The 22,429-nt window shown below is 33.4% G+C and overlaps 1 protein-coding gene and 1 pseudogene across 1 annotated transcript; both read left to right on the plus strand.

Moving 5' to 3' along the window:
• The first annotated feature begins 2,203 nt into the window (after window positions 1-2,203).
• On the plus strand, window positions 2,204-5,186 carry LOC114749910 (receptor-like protein kinase 5; annotated as a pseudogene).
• A 13,245-nt stretch (window positions 5,187-18,431) lies between these two features.
• Window positions 18,432-21,944, plus strand: LOC114749903 (receptor-like protein kinase 5). The gene is made up of 2 exons (XM_028938441.1): window positions 18,432-21,114; window positions 21,207-21,944. Exons 1-2 carry the CDS (start codon window positions 18,582-18,584, stop codon window positions 21,614-21,616), a joined length of 2,943 nt encoding a protein of 980 aa, XP_028794274.1. The 5' UTR covers window positions 18,432-18,581; the 3' UTR covers window positions 21,617-21,944.
• The last annotated feature ends 485 nt before the right edge of the window (window positions 21,945-22,429 follow it).

A 22,429-nucleotide genomic window follows, 5' to 3' on the forward strand; every position in this document is an offset into this window, starting at 1 on the left:
AACCTCAAAGAGATGGTTCTATGAGGTTAGGCTTAAGCAGGGGTAAAACCGTAAATTCAAAAAGTTATGACCAGCAAGGGCAAAAATGGAAGAGTGTACAGAAAATTCCAAGAAAATCCCAGAAAATGGAAAATAATATTCTAAGACTCTTCTATGAAGAGAAAAGATGAAAATACCCCTAAGGCAGCTTAAATTGAATTTATGAGGTTGTGACCGGTAAAAAGTATACTGTTTGAGGTAATTATTTGAAATAGCAAGAGACCTCAAAAGTGTATACAAAAATGCGGTTAAATGGTTGAAAGGTTGTACTAATTTATAAAATTAGTCCCGCAACCAAAAGGCCAGTAAAGTGGCTTTAAGAAATTAAAGAGCCGGTTTTGCCGATAAAAGGGTATTCTAGTAAATGAATTTTATGCAAGGCTTAAAGGAAGTGTTATGGGCTAAGAAAATTCATAGATACTCTCTAGAATTAAAGAGAATTTATGGATCTGACAGAAAATAATTACAGAGGCCAGAGCACTGTAATTAGAGAAAAGAAGTTAAACCCGGAGTAAAAGTGCACCAATAAAGTATTAATCAGAGTCTTGCACTTTACTTGGGCCACAAGTTGCCACTTGTCAAGCCTTTAATGGATGGTAATTAAAGCTTTCCAAGTGTCAAGCTACCAATGGAGAGGATCTTGACTTTGGAATTTAATTACATTATGATTTAAGTTAATTAAAAGAGAGGATTAAGATTAAGTAGGCTAATGACACTTGGCATAACATTAATGATGGTTGGTGGGATATTTTGTACACATTAATGAGCTTCTTCTCCTCCTAATTGCTGATGGAATTTTGTCCAAGTGAGAGGAAGAGGGAAAAGAGAGGGTTTTGAAGGAGAACCAAGGAAAAGCTATCAACTTTGGTCATCAATCAAGGATTCAAGGTGAGATCTTGGTTCTAGATGTGTTCTTGTCTTGTTTTCCTTCTCTTTTAAGGTTGAAAAATCTGTCTTCTCTTCCTTTTGATGGCTGGTCGAAATGGTTGATGAGTGGGGAAGGGAGTTTGGTTGTTAGATCTTGCTAGAACACTTCAAAGTATGGTAGATCCAAGTGGATCTATGTGAAAATTGGAAGAATTACGTGCTGATTTGATGGCTTTTTTGAATTAGTTACTGTTCATATCTGGTTCTGAAATTTGGCATGCTTAAAGTACACTCTGTGAGCTTTAAATCCATGGGTAGAACACATCATTTGGATGTGTATACGAAGAGATATGAATTTTCAAAGTTAAGGCGCAGAATCTGAAAAGTCCAGATTTTACCAAACAAATAGTAATCTTAATCCAATAAACTGTACGTTTTCAATGAGGATGAGTTCAGTTGAATATTTTTCCCTTAAAGAGTATTGAAAGAGCTTTCCGTAGAATTTTGGAACACCTCCATACGATTTTTCTAGAATTAGTTATGATTTTTCAAAGTTGGACCTGTAATATGAAAACTAGACAGTGAACAGTAATTTTCCGAAAATTAACGTCCAAATTAAAATTTTCAAGTTTAAGACCATCCAAAGTGGTTTGGAATGGTTCTAAATGACTACTAAGGTACTATATAAGTAAGGTGTGACATAGATCGTGCAAATACATATCAATATGCCTGGGAGAATAAAATGGGCTTGGGGCATGAAGCTCGAAGGAAAAAAAGCTGTGTTTTTCTAATGTGAATGATGGAATTGGGAAGATAAACTCATGGAACAAGAAAAGAGGAAGGCTGAAGTAATGATGGCTAATCTGTAGCTATGAGGCTATGACATGTCTTGCATCATTTTAGGTTTTTAATTATTATTATTTTGAAAGTGCAGCACGTGATCTCTGATCTCTCCTCCTCTAATCCTTTACATAAAAATAAAATATTAATATCACACGTTCTTTTATGTAATATGTAATATTTTTACTATTTAATATGGTAATTTTTAAATATTATTTTATTTTTAATTATAACCGGTTTGAATCCGGTTCAACCCCGATCTGACCCATTAACCCTTAACCCACTATCTTAATCGGTTTAGTGATCGGTCCGGTTTTTTGTACATTGCCTTTTTCTAAGTCGTCAACCAAGTTCGAGATTGGAAAGTGGAGGTGCATCTCTTATATCTTCATCTTCTTGGAGCAATAATTTGGTGAGTAAAACAAGAATTTGTTAGCATACCCAATTGCTTGCCAAAATGCCACATTACTTGTACTCCATTTTCTTCTTCTTCTATTTCTTTTTTATTGTTCTGAGTGATACTGAGACTAATAAGTCTCACCTTTATGATCAAGAACACGCAGTCCTATTGAACATAAAACAACACCTTCATCCATCCCTCAATCAATGGGCCCCATCGGATTCCTCTCATTGTTCTTGGCCTGGCATCAACTGCACCAATGATTCTGTCACAAAATTAGATTTTGGTGACTTGAACATCATCAAAACGATACCTCCTTTCCTCTGTGACCTTAAAAATCTCACCTTTATTGATTTTCAGCTTAATTATTTCCCTGGGGAGTTCCCAAAATTTCTCTACAATTGCTCCAAGCTTGAGTACCTTGACCTCTCCCAAAACAACTTTTCAAGTCCGATTCCAAATGACATTGAACGATTGGCCAACCTGCATTTCCTTAATCTTGGCACCAATGAATTCTCCGGTGACATTCCGGCCAGCATTGGAAGGTTGAAGGAGCTGAGAAGTCTTCAATTTCATTGGTGTGAATTCAACGGCAGTATACCTAATGAAATAGGCAACTTGTCCAATCTTGAATTGTTATGCTTGGAGGAAAACGAGAATTTGATTGGGAAAATTCCAGAAAGTGTTGGAGAACTGGTCAGTTTGGTGGAATTGAATTTATCACAGAATGGCTTAAGTGGGCAAATCCCCAGTGGTTTGTTTGCTTTGAAGAATCTCAGCATATTGTATCTTTGGAAAAATAGGCTATCTGGGGAAATACCTGCAAAAATTGAAGCTTTGAATCTGACTATACTTGATATTTCACGCAATATTCTTACTGGAAAAATACCAGATGGTTTAGGGAGCCTCAAAAAGCTAACACTCTTGAGTTTGGATATGAATCAACTATCAGGAGAGATACCCGAAAGCCTTGCTCATCTGCCAGCTCTAGCAGACTTCATGGTTTTCCGAAACCAACTATCAAGCACTCTTCCTCCTTACTTCGGTCGTTATTTGCCACTCGTAACCTTCCAGGTTGCGACGAATAGATTGACAGGAAAATTGCCAGAGGATTTATGTTATAATGGCAAGTTAGTTGGTGTAAGTGCTTATGACAACAATCTAAGCGGGGAGCTGTCAGAATCATTAGGGAGCTACAATAGCCTGAAGCACTTGTTTCTTGATAATAATAGTTTTTCTGGCAAAATCCCTGACGGCCTTTGGACATCACAAAATTTGATGACTTTAGCAGTCAGCGACAACCAGTTCATCGACGAGCTACCTCAAAGATTGGGTTGGAATCTTTCAAGTCTGTCTATCAGCAACAATCAATTCTCTGGTAGAATTCCAGCAGGAGTATCTACCTCGAAGAATTTGATCGAGTTTAAAGTTAGTAACAATTTCTTCAATGGAAGTATTCCGCAAGAGAATTGTTGCTTGATCAAAACCAGCTAACGGGGCCACTTCCATCAGATGTCATATTTTGGAAATTTCTCGGTGCCCTAAATTTGAGCCACAATCAACTCTCTGGACAAATCCCACATTCTTTTGAAAGTTTACATGTCCTATACCAACTAGATTTGTCAAATAATCAGCTCTCTGGTCATATTCCTCCTCAACTTGGTAAATTGTCAATGACCCTCATAAACCTCAATCTCTCCTCAAATTTTTTCACCGGGAAGATTCCTAGTGAATTTGAAAACCTTGTCTATTCTGACAGCTTTCTAAACAATTCTGGTCTCTGTGTTGATACCAAGAGGCTAAACCTTCCCTTGTGCAATTCTGGTTCTGGCCTTCAAAGACCAAACAACAGATCATATGTGTCTCTTGCTTTGATCATAGGCCTAGTGGTAGTGGCCTCTTTACCAGCCTTCTTGATTTTACCCTTAATTATTAGACTATACAAATCAACAAAGCAAGAATTGGATACTTCATGCAAGTTGACTTCCTTTTACAGGTTAAGTTTCAATGAAATAAACATTGTGCCATCATTGACAGATCATAATATAATAGGCAGAGGTGGGTTTGGTACTGTATACCAAGTCCCTATCGATGGTTTAGGCTATGTTGCTGTGAAGAAGATAATGAATAACAAGAAAAGGAGGCAAAAACTTGTGGATGCATTCTTAGCAGAAGTTAAGATTTTGAGCAACATTCATCACAACAATATTGTGAAGCTATTGTGTTGTATTTCAAGTGAGGATTCTTTGATGCTTGTGTATGAATATCTAGAAAACAATAGCCTTGATCGTTGGTTGAGAAAGAAGAATAGGTTAAACCGTAATGCTTTTCTTGATTGGCAAAAAAGATTGCAAATAGCCATTGGAGCTGCACAAGGTCTGAGCTATATGCACCATGATTGCTTCCCTCCTGTCATTCATCGTGATATTAAAACAAGTAACATTCTTTTGGATTTGGAATTCAATGCAAAAGTCGCAGACTTTGGTCTAGCAAAAATGTTGATCAAGCCAAATGAACTCACCATGTCAGGTGTAGTTGGATCATTTGGCTATATTGCTCCAGGTGAATTACTTGCACCATGTTTCTATCTCTTTCATGTTTTTCTATGCATATACGGGATTCTATCTAACACGAATTTTCGCTTTGGAATGTAGAATATATTCAAACAAGCAGAATCAATGAAAAGATTGATGTGTATAGCTTTGGGGTGGTTTTACTAGAACTAACAACTAGAAAAGAAGCAAATTGGGGAGATGAACACTCATTTCTTGCAGAATGGGCATGGCGCCACATGCAGCTGGGTGGAGATGTAAAAGAAGTTTTAGATGAAGAAATTAAGGAAGTATGCTATGTGGATGAAATATGCCGCGTATTCAAGCTTGGGGTGATGTGTACTGCAATACTACCAGCTAGTCGGCCTTCCATGAAGGAAGTTCTGCAAATACTACTTCATTGCAGGGACTCATTTGGTTATGGAGAAAGGAGTCCTGGAATCTTTAATGTTGCTCCTCTGCTGAAGAATTCCCAAGAGGGAAAGTAGATTGGATATTGATGATGATTTATAATCTTATTGGCCTCACAATTGAAGTAAATCCTTTCAGGTGATGCAGGAAGAAGGCAAACAAGATCAATTTCTACAAAGTCAGAATCTGGTGGTGGTGGAAGCAAAAGAACAACTGCTTTAGATTCTTGTGCCTTGAGAGCATGGAGATGTTGGTTTCACCTCAACTTCCAAATAGCTCAAAAGTGGAAAATGATTTTTGTCCTTTGAGGTAAGTGAATAAGTTCATTATGTAACTTCAAGTTGTATAATAAGGTCACTATATGTGAATAAAGAGATGTTCACGCATGATCACCACTATGTAATATATGGAAGAATTTTAGCATACCACCATCTGTTCTATCTCAGGTAATTATCCAGAAGAATACTCTACAAGCCCATAGTCTATCTCAAGTTCATTCCGCTATATTGCTCCAGCTAAACCTACCCATTTAAATTTCTGACCAACGTATATAAGTTACATTTTGAGGGGAATTTTCAGCTTCAGATGCAGAGTATATTCAAACAAGAAAAATCACTATAAAGATTTAAGTATATAACTTTTGCGTTGTTCTATTGGAACTGACAACTGGAAAAGAAGTTAATCATGGAGACGAACACCAATCTCTTGCCCCATTGGGCAAGGCAACAAATGCAGCTTGGTGGAGACGTAGAAGTACTAGATGAAGAAATTAAGGAAGCATGCTATGCAGATAAAATGTTTCCTGTCTCTAAACTTGGGTTGATGTGTATAGCAACACAGGCGGCTAGTAGGCCCTCCATGAAGTTGGCTTTGCCGACAATACCTCACTACAGGGACGCATTTTAGTTATGTAGAAAAGAATATAAGAATCTTCGATGCTTTAACTCTCCTAATAAGACTTCAAAGAGGAAAAGAAGATTGGATATTGATAATGCTTGGCAGCATCATTTTAATTATAATAATAATAGCAACAATAATAATGCTGATAATGATGATGATAGTAATAGCCCTGTTTGTACATGAAAGCCTTGATCCACTCCATATGCTATCAGGAACTACCCAGTGTACAGTTCACATCTCTCGCCTTATTCTTGAACATAATGAGGGAATCAACGCCCTAACCACCTGCAAAGGAGCAGCATCAATGGCTACAGTATAAAACCAGCGAGCACCAAAGAAAGCCGCAATCTGGAGTATAGACTTACTGGTTCAATGGTACACAAAGTGAAACCTCTGCACTTCTTCTGCGTCGGATGAACCTTATTTTCAAAAGTCATCCACTCCCAAATATTGAGAGCGAAATGTTGCTAGAAGGGCTGCTCCAATGCCCAAGCCATCATTCGAGTGTTCAATGACAATGGTGTCGGCTACCTCGTCTCCCAATAATTCCTTGAGAGTATTCTCCAAGCTTGTGCGAGATTTCGTGTAGTGTTCAAATAATCCTCCATCCATTACTATCACTGATTTTTGCTTCTCTCCCTCCTTAACTATGTCCCTTCTTGTTTTCTTGAGCATGCCTAAAATTCCGGAGGCAGCTAAGCGGGCCCCACGAGTAGCAATGATGTCACAGAGCTCAACAACAATCTTCCTTTTTTTTCAGAGATGCATCAGAGATCTGAGAAAGGGAAATAGAAAATGAAAACCACTCCATTGATATGAGACCAATTCTTTTTTGTCAATATTATAATATGTTTGCTTTTATTTCAGACAGGCAGATCAAAGACAGTAAATCCCATTAGTTTAGTTCATAATTGACCTTCTGCCTTTAATTTGCATCCAATTCAAGAAAAAGAATTGACAGGATTGGAAAAGAAAATAAGACAACCATACATATTCATTTGTATTCAACATGAATAAAGCGTACGTACCTCTAATATATCCCTCAATTTGCTTCCAACCACTTTTGGATCTGGAGATGTGTCATGGTGCATGGCAGACATGTCGGGTGTCCTACAAATCTCATTAGGCAAAATGAGGATTTTGAAAGTTCTAGCATGCTACAATAAATGCATTACTGTGTAAATTTAATTGAAAAAGGATGTAATTATAGTGAAAAATCATATTACTTATTAAAAAGGGAACACTTTAGGCATAATCGTTTGATTAATTTAAGAAAATTGTTAAAACAAAACTCCGCATTTATATATTTAGAATTTTTTTTAAAAAGCCAATTACAACATATTTTTAACCCCAACTATTCTTCTTCAGGTATGTACAACATATTTTTAATTTTGCATAGCCTAAAATATATTACGCACAACTGAAGAAGAGTTGCGCCCACTCAAAAACCTGAATTTCTAAATACTTTTGGACAATAAATTTTGCAATAGGAGATGTTTAAACAATTTTCTAATCAATTTATTAATCTTTAGAAAATTGTAATACTCCTGAAAGTTATAACTAACAAATTGACACGGTCTTTCTAAAATATTCTAATAGTAATATAACATTATGTTATCTACCAATTTATAAATTAAATAAATTAATTTGAGAAAAAAATAAAATAAAAGATAAAATCATAAAATAGATTAAAACAAATCTTATGTTTAAGATAAAAACTACAACCTCTGGTTCTTAATAATTAATATAAGAACCAGTTGAATCATTTGAAAAAAATTAAGTTATTAAATTACTTAATTATAGCATGTGTTATATAATATCTCTATAATATTTATATGTCTTATTAGATTATATATTAATTTATAAATGCGATAAATTAGTTTGAATAAAAATGATAAATATAAATATTTTAAAGTAATTTATTTTTTTAACCAAAAAATCAATGAACCAGCTAGTACTCCAATTTGGTTTGAGTACTGAGCTAGCCAAAAGTTGAACTGGTGAAAACTGATATAAACTAGTTTAAATGATTATATTGTTATTGGTTTTATTTTTTCTTATTCAGCTCCAAATACATCAATCATTATAAATTTGAATGAATTTTAATAATAATTTTGGTATCAATAATTATTATTTTTAATTATTAAAGAATCATAAAGATCAAAATTCTGAATGTTATTTTACTTTATTATTGTTACGATCAAACTATTATTGTATTTCCTTATTTTTATTATTGGTGATCGTTAATGTTATTATATTTTGTTATTTTCAATTAAATGATATTATTTTAATATGGCTGAATTTACTCTAATTTAACCCATTGAATATTGAATTATTACCTCAATCGTTTTAATGTTTAGTTCCGTTTTTTGTTCCTCCCAAATTACGTATAGTGCGGCCTTTTTTTTTTTTTTTTTGCATTTTATATAAGAAAGATGTATTTAATTTATTGGTAAAATGGTTGTCCTTGGGATTGGGTTTTATATCTTTAGCAAGGACCAGATTTCCAAGAGAATATTTACATGATTATAATTAATCAGACATGATTATATTATACTAAAATCTAAAAATATATACTTACATTGGAATGGTGATTACCATGGGAGATGTTATTAAATAAACGAGATCTAGGAGTTGTACATGTACATGTACATGGACCCCAAGGGCCCTGTGATCATTTTGTGAGCAATTATCCATCTTGAAGGATTGGGCTCGTTCGCAAAGTTCTAAGAACCAATCTCAGTAAATTTTTTAAATGAAAATTTATCTCAGTTTTCTCAAGAATATTTAATGTGAAATAATATATTTTAAAACGTAGTAATACACTTTTTAAAGATTAGTTTTGTTCTTTGGCAAAATTGGTGATGAATTCCTCATTAGAAAATGGTTCTTAGGACAATGGGTTGCACAGAAAAATAAAATGTGTATAAGGGAAGTAGAGTTGCATATAGAAAAAAATTATTTCCGCAAAACATTATTCGGATACAGGAAACTAATTTGCATAGAAGGATGATAACTTGCATATATCGGACAACGGGTTGCACACATGAGTAGTTCAGTTGCACAAAAAGAAGATGTGACACAAGAAAACATGATTGCAAATAAGGGAAGTTAAACTATACATTGATAAAGTTAAGTTGCATAAAATCCTTAAGTACTCCTTCGATCCTTAATATAGGACCCAATTGTTAAGTTGGTTTTGGTCTTAAATATAAGACTCATTTCTCATATTTATCAATTTTTTCTAAATTACCCCTATGGATACTCCTTCAACCACGATCAAGTAGAATATGAAAAGAGGGTATTAAAAAAGATGATTATGGCATTTTAAGAAAAACGTGTCATATTTCTTATAATTAACTAACTTACCTAATTTTCTTAATCTAATCAAATTAGTTAAATTATTCTTATATTAAGGACTAGAGAAGTACCATTTACCAATTAAATTCTCAATTAGGATTTATTTCCAATTTTTCCTCGTTCTCTTTGTTCTTTTTTCTCTATATTTTTTGCTCTGTTTGTATTTTGAATTGGTTTTTTTTTTAGCTGTTTCCGGTTGCTACTGTTCTATTTTCTTTTAGATACTTTATATTCATTTTTTAGTATTAATAAAATTCTGTGACTGATTGGGTTGCTAGAGCCTCTTTAATTGGGTCTTGCCCATCTGACTGGGTGTGTCGTCCACCAGCTGAGTTATGGAAGCCTATTGAAATTGGCCTTCAATCCGTTTCTTTTGATATAGGATAATCTAGTTCTCTTAGATTTCTTGTTGAATGTTTTTGATCAATGTATCTTTGGTTTATATGGAATGAATCTGTTTTAATGGAAAAAAAAAATGTTGCTTTTGTTGGAAAGTAGCAATACCAATACGTACCAAGAACTAAGAAGTTTCATTACAATTACCAATTTATATTTGGGCTTTAATCAATTACAAGGCAAAAGCCGAGCTATACTCCTCCTATCATATTTATAAGGAAGATGATTTTTTTTTTAATTTCTAAGTTATAGTACGAACTTTTTCATGTAAATGTATAAATTTTCAAGTCATAGTATTAAATATCAAAAGGAGTTAAAATTGATTAAAAACAATAAATATAAAAAATATTTTAAGATATTATTATTTATGGAGAGTGTGAGTGAAAGAGAGAATGAGTTTAAAAAAAAGAGATAAAAGAGACATACAGTTAATTAAAAAAAGATATTAAATATTTAGACATTTTCAAAGTGTAGCTTACGCAATCCAGTTAAAAAAATTCAATTTTATATTTTAAAAAAAAGATTGGAGAGAATATTTCAATCTAACAAACCACGTTCTGGCAGCAAGTGGAGCTAAGCTGGAGAAATTCTTCGGTGCACCCAATATCATCTATGCACTGCCCAATTTAATCTAGTTTGATTAGTTTAACATTTTTTTTTATTTTTGAAAGTGTTTTTAGTTCCTAAAACAACATCACTTCAAAGACATAAATTAAAATAGAGTGAAATTTCAAAAACTAAAATAGTGTTTACCTTTTTCCAAATTAAATGATTATATTAAAAAAGAGATAACATCATAAGTTATTGATAAATTGTAAAAGCATTTAATTTAGATATTTTTAATGGGAAGCATCATAAGATGCCCACGTCTGTGTGGTTGAGTTGGGAGAAAGGGAAGAGAGATGGGAAGAGGGAGAGGAGGACGATGGGTGGCTATGAGTTGGCACTTGGGAGATAGGGAAGAGAGAAGAGCGACGGGATCACTGGTTAGTAAAGAAGTAGGAGAGAGCCGGTGAATTTGCAACGTAGAGAGAAAATTGTGACTCAGAAAGCTGCCAGCTAAGTTAACATATAGGATAAAGACATCTGATATGTTGTGCTTTTATTGGGCAGTGTGTAGATGATGTGGTGTTCTGGGTGCACTTAAGAATTTCTCGGCCAAGCTGACAGCGTTCTTATTTTCAGTTACAAGAGAAGGGATCGAACCCGTACTCGCACACCCCACACACGCATACCACTAGGCTAAACGGCCGGTGGTGACAGCGTTCTTGGTCAGGAGTAGATTTTTCACAATGGTTTTATTGCGATGAAGAAAACTAATGCCTGAGTTCTTGCATTGTGACGGAAACCATCAGTATCAATCATTTTCCCAAACAAAACCTGTCCAATATTTTTTTTTTTAATTTTTTAAATGTAAGACTCATTTAGAACCGGAAGATTATCATTTTCCTTTATGAATAATTTGATGACTTATTTAAGGATATGTATGTTTAATTTTTTAAATTGCAATATCAATTTAATTACAATTTCAATGATTCCATTCATGATGAAATTATGATAGATGTTAGGAATGTTTTCCAATCACTTAAAATAATTTAATTTAATAAGATATGTTCGTTCTGGATAAAATCAATTTTAAACATGTCCTTCTATTTAGTTAAAACTAATTTAATTCATAGTAAATTAAATATTAATTAAAGTAATATTATTTAGTTAAGCTAGATAACCTCGTTCAATATCACAACTTATAAAGGGCGGCTTCAAAATCCACTATTAGCTAATGGTATTATATTATTTACAGCCATTTCATAATTTACAAACCGATTTGCGAGTAATCTTTTAAAAATTACAGTTAATCTTCCGAAATTTACAACCTAACTTACAAAGTTTACAGCCACGTTACTAATTACAAGGGAATTTTCATCCATTTGGATTTTATAAAGATATTGGTCGTTCTTTGTAAATTTTATATCCATAATATTTTCTCAAAATAATTAATTTTCTTCCATAATTCTCATTAGGGGTGTTCACGAGATGGGACGGAACAGGGATTTTGTCCTGTGTCCCGTTCCGTCCCGTCCCGTGACGGAATCGGGACGAGACCAGAACGTCCCACTTCCCTTTTTTTTTTAAAAAAAAGAAATACTATAATTTTTATATGAATTTTTTTATGTTATAATACTTATTTTTTATTGGGCGTTTAAAGATAAAAACATTATAAAAAAAATATTATGTAGAAAACTCAATTATATAGCATAAAAAAGGTGTAAAAATAATACTGTAAAAAAAACACTACATAATGACTTTATGAATTATTTTATTGAGGAAGAAGATTTTGTTGAGATAATACTACAACTTAAGAGCTATAAATCAACATAAAAATAAGAGTTATTATTAATAAGTAAATTGAATAATCTAATAATTATTATTAATAAATAATTTTTAAAAGAAAAAAACACCCGGGACGGGACGGGACTGGACGACCCCGTCTCGTCCCGGTTACTGTCCTGTCTCATCTCGTTTTTATCCCGTCTCGGTTACTATCCCGTCCCGTCCCGAACTCACGGGGACCAGGACAGGACGACGGGACAATCAGAACAGGACAAATTGAACACCTCTAATTCTCATACATGATTCCTCAGATTAATCAGCCTCGCCCCTGGGTTTTGAAAAATCGGATTGATCGATAAAAAAATTAGGAGTCTTCCTTATCATCGAATGCTTTATTTAGAGACAGAATAAGAGGAAAAATCATATTATTTATTAAAAAGGGAACACTTTAGATATCATTGTTTGATTAATTTAAGAAAAATTGTTAAGACAAAATTCCCCATTTGTGTATTTGAAATTTGTTTTAAAAGCCAATTAACATATTTTTAGCCCCAACTATTCTTTAGATGTGTATAACATATTTTTAACTGTTTGCGTATCTTAAAATATGACATATAGAAGTGAAGAAGAGTCGAACCTGAATTTCTAAATGCCGTTGGACAATAAATTTTGCAATAGGAGATGTTTAAACAATTTTCCAATCAATTTATTGGTCTTTAGAAAAATACAATACTCCTGAAAGCTACTTAACTAAAAAATATTCAAATATAATATTATATTATATACCATTTTATAAATTAATTTGAGAAAAATAATAAAAATAAAAGACAAAGTCAGAAAATAGATTAAAATTTTATATTTAAAATAAAAACTACTACCTCCGATTCTTAATAATTAATATAAAAACCAGTTGAATAATTTAATAAAATTAATGAATTTATTAAATTACTTAATTATATTATTTGTCACATAACATCTATAAAATACTCATATGTCTTATTAGATTATATATTAATTTATAAGTGAAACAAATAAATTTGAATAAAAATGATAAATACAATTATAAATACTTTATTATTTTTTAAATCAATCCAAATTATTCAATTCTTAAGTATAGTACTACTTCTAAGTCTTAGTATAAGAGCTAATTTACTAATTTAAATAAATTAAGAAAATTAATTATGTTAATTATTTGTAATAAATAGATATTATCTTTCCTAAAACATTCTTACTAATCAAGTGTATTGATTAGAACTACTATTATTATAAAAATTATCTTTAAAAAATATAAAATAAATTGAGATATTATATTTAAGATTAAAATAAAATAAGGATTAGTATTTAATTAGTTTGATATTCAAAAACTACGAGTGAAAACGAAGGCAGAAAATGTGCAGCTGAGGAATCACGGGTCGTTGGCTTTTGCGCAAGTTAAGGTCTTCCCCTTTCCCCCCTTACGTCAACATCTTGTCTTTTTTCCACGGTGGAAATTTCTCCAACGTGATGCCTTCAAACTTCAACAAAGGCGGGCTCCTTCCCCACTTGACTGTTAACAAACCTGTGGGCTTCCATCATCTGGGGTCCTTGTCATCAAATGTATCATCAAGAATTCTAGGTTGCTTCATAATTAACCATGTTTATAATTGGTCTAGTTACAAAGAGTTAGTTCATAATCTATATAAGATTATAAATTTGTTATAAGCGTTTTTTGAGCTTAGAGACATACTCTAGCTTTCTTGAGTTTCCTAAACTCTTTTTAAAAAATAAAAACCTATATTCATGTCACATTATTAAATAATAATTGATTCTACGTGGGTTTGAACCTTTGAAGTCAAACTTGGGAGTGCTGAGATGAGATTCCATTTGATCTCTCTATACCAGTAACAAATAAAAAAGGGAAAACCCAGTTTCCAGTCCCTATAGTTCTGGTCAGCTTTGGTCAAAATCTCTAAAGTTTGTTTTTTAAGGAATTGGTCCCTCAAATTTAGAACTGTTAACTTAAACCCTTGGTCCTTCTACTTATTAATGGTGCTGATGTGCACTGACAGTGTTAATGATGATCATGTGGCATGATTAGGTGGCAAAAAATAATGAGTTGTCATTTAAGGGTAGATGACTTGGCATTTTAAATCGAAAAAACAAAAAACAAAAAGAAACACAGGTATGGAACAAAGAGAGGCGTGCAGAGACGGAGTGACCGGCGAAGAAGAGCGGCGATGTTAGCGAGTGGGAAGAGAGATGGGTGGAGGAGAGGGCAGATATCATCGAAGGAGAGCGTAGAGATGGTGAAAGGCTTGGGATGGACAAAGGAGGCTTGAGATCACCAAGAGAGTGTAGATGTTCGAAGAAGAAGAAGAGGGTTTGGTGGTGGCAGAGAGAGGAGGTTTGGAAGAAACCAAACTATAGTTTGGAGAATAGTTTTTGGAGAATAGCTTCTGAAAAAAATAGATTTTGTGAAGAATAGATTTTGTGAAAAAGTAATTCTGAGAAGTGCAAGTGTTTGGATAGTTGTTATAAGCAACACTTTTTATATGTATAAATTATTAAAAAAGCATAAGTTAATATGATAATTATATAAAACATAGATTGTATGATATATTTTAATTTGAAGGAACAAAATTGTTAATAATATTTTTTTTACCAACATAATTAATAATACATAAGATAATTTAATTAATAAATAATTAATATGTGTATATTTATTTATAAGATATAAAATTAAATATGCTTATAAAAATTAATTAAGGGGTGTTAAAGTCATATTATTGTTGAGATTTACTCTAATAGGCACAATCATACTCTTCAATTTGAGTTAGAAATAGAATGGATTCACTTCTCCCGAAACCATAGTTTTGGGTTCCAAAACCATAGTTTTGACCTAAACCATGGTTTCAGATAATTTGTGTATGTTTGGATGATTTTTTTTCCAACCAAATCATGGTTTGGCCTGCTATCGAAACAGGCCAGAGTTGGTAATCTTCACCTTCGCCTCCTCCTCGTTCATTTGTTTTCCATACTCTCTCTTTCCTTGTCTTTCTTTTTTGGTTATTTGTTTTTCCAGATTCTGTGTTGTGTTTTTGTACCCTCTTTCGTTCTAAAAGTGGTTGCTGGGCATCATATTACACAAAATTTTTAGATACCATTTACCAATTAAATTCTCAATTATGCATTTATTCTCAACTTTTTCTTGTTCTTTTTTCTCTGTTTTTTTTCCGCTCTGTTTGTATTTTGGATTGTTTTTGTTTCCTTTTTTGTTTTTTGGGCTGTTTCTAATTGCTATTGTTCTATTTTCTTTTGGATACTTTGTATTCATTTTTTAGTATTAATAAAATGTTTCTTTTGTTAGAATGTAGTAATACATACTAAGCACTAAGAAGTTCCATTACAATTACCAATTTATGTTGGGGCTTTAACCAATTAAAAGACAAAAGCCCACCGATACTTCTCCTGTTATATTTATAAGGAAGATGATTTTTTTTTTATTTCTAAGTCATAGTACTAACTTTTTCATATAAATGTATAAATTTTCAAGTTATAGCACTAAATATCAAAATTAGTTAAAATTGATAAAAAATAATAAATATATAGAAAAAGATATTTTTATTTACGGAGAGTGAGTGAAAGAGAGAATAAGTAAAAAAAAACAGAGATAAGAGAGACATATAATTAACTAAAAATATATTAATATTTAAACATTTTGAAAGTGTGGCTTATACGATCCAGTTAAAAAATTGAAGTTTATATTTAAAAATAAAAAGATTGGAGAGAATATTGCAATCTAACAAACCAATTTCCAACTCTGCTAGCAAGTGCGGCTAAGCTGATAGCGGTCTTGCTCAGGAGCAGACTTACCATAATCATTTAATTGCAATGGAGAAAACTGATGCCTGAGTCCTTGCATTGTGGTGGAGACCATCGGTATCAATCAATTCTCAAACAAAACCTATCTAATATCTCTTTTTATTTCTAAATATAAGAGTCATTTTATAATATAATTTACAACCTGAAGAGTCTTATTTTCCCTTACAAATAATTTGATTGGACTTATTTGAGGATATATATGTTTAATTTTTTAAATTACAATATCAATGATTCCATTCATGATGAAATTATGATAGATGTTAGGAATGTTTTTCAATCACTTATAATAATTTAATTTAATAGGATATGTTCGTTTTGGGTAAATCAATTTTAACTATGTTCTTCTATTTAGTTAAAACTAATTTAATTGATAGTAAATTAAATATTAATTAAAGTAATATTATTTAGTTAAGCTAGATAACCTCGTTAAATATCACAACTTATAAGGGAGGCTTCAAAATCCACTATTAGCTAGCTAATGGTATTATATTATTTACAGCCATTTCATAATTTACAAACCGATTTGCAAGTAATCTTTTAAAAATTACAGTTAATCTTCCGAAATTTACAACCATGTTACCAATCACAAGAGAAAATTTATCCATTTGGATTTTATAAAGATATTGGTCATTCTTTGTAAATTTTAAATTCATGATTTTTTCAAAATAATTAATTTTCTTCCACAATTCTCGTGCATGATTCTTCGGATTAATCAGCATTGCTCCTGGGTTTTGAAAAATCAAATTGATGGATGAAGAAATTAGGAGTCTTCCTTATCATCTAATGCTTTATTTAGAGACAGAATACGAGGAAAAGAATCATATTATTTATTAAAAAGGGAACGCTTTAGATATCGTCCTTTGATTAATTTAAGAAAATTGTCAAAACAAAACTCCCCATTATGCGTTTGAAATTTGTTTAAAAAGCCAATTACAACGTATCTGTAGCCCCAACTATTATTTAGAGATGTACAACATATTTTTAACTGTTTGCATAGCTTAAAATATGTTATACAAAACTGAAGAAGAGTCGAACCTGAACTTCTAAATACTGTTGGACAATAAATTTTGCAATAGGAGATGTTTAAACAATTTTCCAATCAATTTATTAGTCTTTAGAAAAATTTAATACTCCTGAAAGTTATTTAACTAACAAATTGACATAATCTTCCTAAAATACTCTAATATAACATTATGTTATCTACCAATTTATAAATTAAATAAATAAATTTGATAAAAATAATAAATATAAAATATAAAATCATAAAATAAATTAAAATCTTATATTTAAGATGAAAACTATTACCTCTGCTTCTTAATAACTAATATAAGAACCAGTTGAATCATTTAAAAAAATTAAAAAAGTTATTAAATTACTTAATTATAACATGTGCTACATAATACTCCCCCTTCCCTTATTATAAGATATAATTTTTTGAATGTATTTGTTTCTTTTTATAAGATCCTTTTTAAGTTTGTCTGAGCATTTAATATATTATTACTTATTTTACCCCCTAACTTAATGCATTTAATACTCCACTATTACTCTCACACATTTACCCATTTATATATAGGAGTATATTTGGAAAAAATCTATTTTCTACATATTAATTTCTTCAAACTAATTTTAATTATTTTTTAAACCGTACAATGTAATTAAAAGGATCTTATAATAAGGAATGGAAGGAGCATCTCTAAAATACTTATATACCTTATTAGATTATATATTAATTTATAAGTGGGGTAAATTAATTTTAAAAAATCATAAATATAAATATTTTAAAAATAATTTAGTATTTTTTAATCAATCCAAATTATTCAATTCTTAAGTATAGTATTTAATTAGTTCCAATATTCAAAAACTATGAGTAAAAACGAAAGCAGAAAATTAGAAGCTGAGGAATGAGGAATCATATCACAAATGGGTTGTTGCCTTTTTGCGCAAGTCAAGGTCTTCCACTGCCCCCCGCTTACGTCGACATCTTTTGACTTTTTCGCGGTGGAAATTTCTCAAACGTGGCGCCTCCAACTTCAAGAAAGGCGTGCTTCTGCCCCACTTGACTTTTTTGACAAACATGTGGGCTTCACTCATCTGGGGTTCCTTGTCATCAAACGCGGATTCCATGGTGCTTCACGATTTCCTATATTCGAGTTGATCTCTTTAATAAAAGACGGTTATAAATTTGAATCCATGTAAGTACTTTCTAAGTTTTAGAGACATGCCCTTACCGATGGGCTTGAACCTTTGAAGTGAAACTTGGGAGTGCTGAGATGAGAATCCATTCGATCTCTCTGTATCAGTAACAAATATAAAAACCCCACGTTGTCTTTCATTCAAAGTATTTACTTTCTTTCTGCACTTTTCCGTTCAACGGGAAATATGCTTATAATGGCCATTATCGGTTCACCAGCCACCATCAATCAAATAATTAATGATGGTTTTGGACTTTGGTCTATCTTCCACTTTCCAGCACGGGGCCACTCTAATGGCCTTGACTCTCCGAGTCGTCGAGCCAGTTCGAGGATTGCAAACTAGTAGGTGCATCTCTTATATCTTCATCTTCTTGGAGCAATAATTTGGTGAGTAAGACAAGAACTTGTAAGCAAACCCAATTGCTTGCCAAAATGCCAGATTACTTATACTCCATTTTCTTCTTCTTCTGTTTCTTTTTTATTGTTCTCAGTGATGCTAAGACTAATAAGTCTCACCTCTATGATCAAGAACACGCAGTCCTACTGAACATAAAAGAACACCTTCATCCATTCCTCCATCAGTGGGCCCCATCGGATTCCTCTCATTGTTCTTGGCTTGGCATCAACTGCACCGATGATTCTGTCACCAAATTAGATTTTGGTGACTTGAACATTACCAAAACGATACCTCCTTTCCTCTGTGACCTTAGAAATCTCACCTTTATTGATTTTCAACTTAATTATTTCACTGGGGAGTTCCCAAAATTTCTCTACAATTGCTCCAAGCTTGAGTACCTTGACCTCTCCCAGAACAACTTTTCGGGTCCAATTCCAAATGACATTGACCGATTGGCCAACTTGCGTTTCCTTAATCTTGGTGCCAACGAATTCTCCGGTGACATTCCGACCAGTATCGGAAGGTTGAAGGAGTTGAGAAGTCTTCAACTTCACTGGTGTGAATTTAACGGTAGTATCCCTGATGAAATAGGCAACTTGTCCAATCTTGAATTGTTACGCTTGGAGGAAAATGAGAATTTGATTGGGAAAATTCCAGAAAGTATTGGAGAACTGGTTAGTTTGGTGGAATTGGATTTATCGCAGAATGGTTTAAGTGGGCAAATCCCCAGTGGTTTGTTTGCTTTGAAGAATCTCAGCATATTGTATCTTTGGAAAAACAGGCTATCTGGGGAAATACCTGCAAAAATTGAAGCTTTGAATCTGACTATACTCGATGTTTCACGCAATATTCTTACTGGAAAAATCCCAGCTAGTTTAGGGAAGCTTAAAAAGCTGACAGGCTTGAGTTTGGATATGAATCAACTATCAGGAGAGATACCCGAAAGCCTTGCTCATCTGCCAGCTCTCATAGATTTCATGGTTTTCCAAAACCACCTATCAGGCACTCTTCCTCCTTATTTTGGTCGTTATGCGCCACTCAAAACCTTCCAGGTTGCAACCAATCGATTGACAGGAAAATTGCCAGAGGATTTATGTTACAAGGGCATGTTAGTTGGTGTAAGTGCTTATGACAACAATCTAAGCGGGGAGCTGTCGGAATCACTAGGGAGCTGCACTAGCCTGCAACACTTGTTTCTTGACAATAATGGTTTTTCAGGTGAAATCCCTGGCGGCCTTTGGACATCACAGAATTTGTTGACTCTAGTAGTCAGCAACAACAAGCTCACCGGCGAGCTACCTCAAAGATTGGCTTGGAATCTTTCAAGGTTGTCCATCAGCAACAATCAATTCTCTGGTAGAATTCCAGCAGGAGTATCTACCTGGAAGAATCTGATCGAGTTTAAAGCTAGTAAGAATTTCTTCAACGGAAGTATTCCACAAGAGCTTACGACTCTTCCTAAGCTAACGACATTATTGCTTGATCAAAACCAGCTAACAGGGCCACTTCCATCAGAAATCATATCTTGGAAATCTCTCAATGCTCTAAATTTGAGTCACAATCAACTCTCTGGACAAATCCCATATTCTTTTGATGGTTTAACTGTCCTGGAACAACTAGATTTGTCAAATAATCAGCTCTCCGGTCATGTTCCACCTCAACTTGGTAAATTGTCAATGACCTTTACAAACTTCAATCTATCCTCAAATTTTTTCACAGGAAAGATTCCTAGAGAATTTGAAAACCTTGTCTATTCTGACAGCTTTCTAAACAATTCTGGTCTCTGTGCTAATACCAAAAGGCTAAACCTTCCCTTATGCAATTTCGGTTCTGACCTTCAAGGATCAAGCAACAGATCATCTGTGTCTCCTGCTTTGACCATAGGCCTAGTGATAGTGGCCTCTTTAGCAACCTTCTTGAGTTTACTCTTAATTATTAGAGTATACAAATCAAGAAAGCAGGCACTGGATACTTCATGGAAGTTGACTTCCTTTCACAGGTTTAGTTTCAGTGGAATGAACATCGTATCATCACTGACAGATGACAATATTATAGGCAGAGGTGGGTTTGGCACAGTATATCAAGTCCCTATAGATGGTTTAGGCTATGTTGCTGTGAAGAGGATAATGGACAATAAGAAGTGGGAGCAGAAACTTGAGGATGCATTCCTAGCAGAAGTTAAGATTTTGAGCAACATTTGTCACAACAATATTGTGAAGCTGTTGTGTTGTATTTCAAGCGAGGATTCTTTGATGCTTGTGTATGAATACCTAGAAAACAATAGCCTTGACCGCTGGTTGAGCAAAAAGAATAGGTTAAACCATAATGTTGTTCTTGATTGGCCAAAAAGATTGCAGATAGCCATAGGAGCTGCCCAAGGTCTGACCTATATGCACAATGATTGCTCCCCTCCGATCATTCATCGTGATATTAAAACAAGTAACATCCTTTTGGATTCGGAATTCAATGCAAAAGTTGCAGACTTTGGTCTAGCAAGAATGTTGATCAAGCCAAGCCAACTCATCACCATGTCAGGTGTAGCTGGATCATATGGCTATATTGCTCCAGGTGAATTACTTGCACCATATTTATATCTCTTTTATGTCTTTATATTCATATACAGCTTGCAATCTAACATGAATTTTCACTTTGAAATGCAGAATATATTCAAACAAGCAAAATCAATGAAATGATCGATGTGTATAGCTTTGGGGTGGTGTTGCTGGAACTAACAACTGGAAAAGAAGCAAATTACGGAGATGAACACTCATCTCTTGCAGACTGGGCATGTCGCCATGTGCAGTTGGGTGGAGATGTGGAAGAAGTTCTAGATGACGAAATTATGGAAGCATGCTATATGGATGAAATATGCCACGTGTTCAAGCTTGGGGTTATGTGTACTGCAATACTACCAGCCCATAGGCCTTCCATGAAGGAGGTTCTGCAAATACTGCTTCGTTGCAGGGACCCATTTGGTTATGGAGAAAGGAGTCCTGGAATCTTTGATGTTGTCCCTCTGCTAAAGAATTCCAAGAGGGAGAGTAGATTGGATATTGATGATGATTTATAGCATCATTGGCCTCACAGTTGAAGTAAATCCTTTTAGGTGATGCAGGAAGAAGGCAAACAATATCAGTTTCTACAAAGTCAGAATCAGGTGTTGGTGGAAGTAAAAGAACAACTGCTTTAGATTCTTGTGACTCTGAGAGCATGGAGATTTTGGTTTCACTTCAACTTCCAAATAACTCAGAAGTGGAAAATGATTTTTGTCTTTTGAGATAAGTGAACAAGTTCATTATGTAACTTTAAGTTGTATAATAACGTCACTATATGCGAAATAAAGAGATGTTCATACATGATCACCACTACGTAATATATGAAAGAATTTTAGCATACCACCATCTGTTCTATCTCAAGTAATTATCTAGAAGAATAATCTGCAATCCCATAGGCTATCTCAAGTTCATTTTGCTATATTGCTTCAGCTGAACCTACCTATTTAAATTTCTCGCCAACATATATAAGTTACATTCCAAGGGGAATTTTCAGCTTCAGATGCAGAGTATATTCAAACAAGAAAAATCACTGAAAAGATAAGTATATAACTTTTGGGTTGTTCTATTGGAACTGACGACTAGAAAAGAAGTTAATCATTGAGATGAACACTAATCTCTTACCCCACTGGGCAAGGCCACAAATGCAGCTTGGTGGAGACGTAGAAGTACTAAATGAAGAAATTAAGGAAGCATGCTATGCAAATGAAATGTTTCCTATCTCCAAACTTGGGTTGATGTGTACAACAACGCAGGCAGCTAGTAGGCCTTCCATGAAGGTGGCTTTGCCGACTCTGCTTTGCTGCAGGGACCCATTTTAGTTATGTAGA

The sequence above is a fragment of the Neltuma alba genome, unplaced genomic scaffold (genome assembly GCF_004799145.2).
Source record: "Neltuma alba isolate B1F8T4 unplaced genomic scaffold, ASM479914v2 tig00006221_pilon, whole genome shotgun sequence".
Classification (NCBI taxonomy): Eukaryota; Viridiplantae; Streptophyta; class Magnoliopsida; order Fabales; family Fabaceae; genus Neltuma; species Neltuma alba.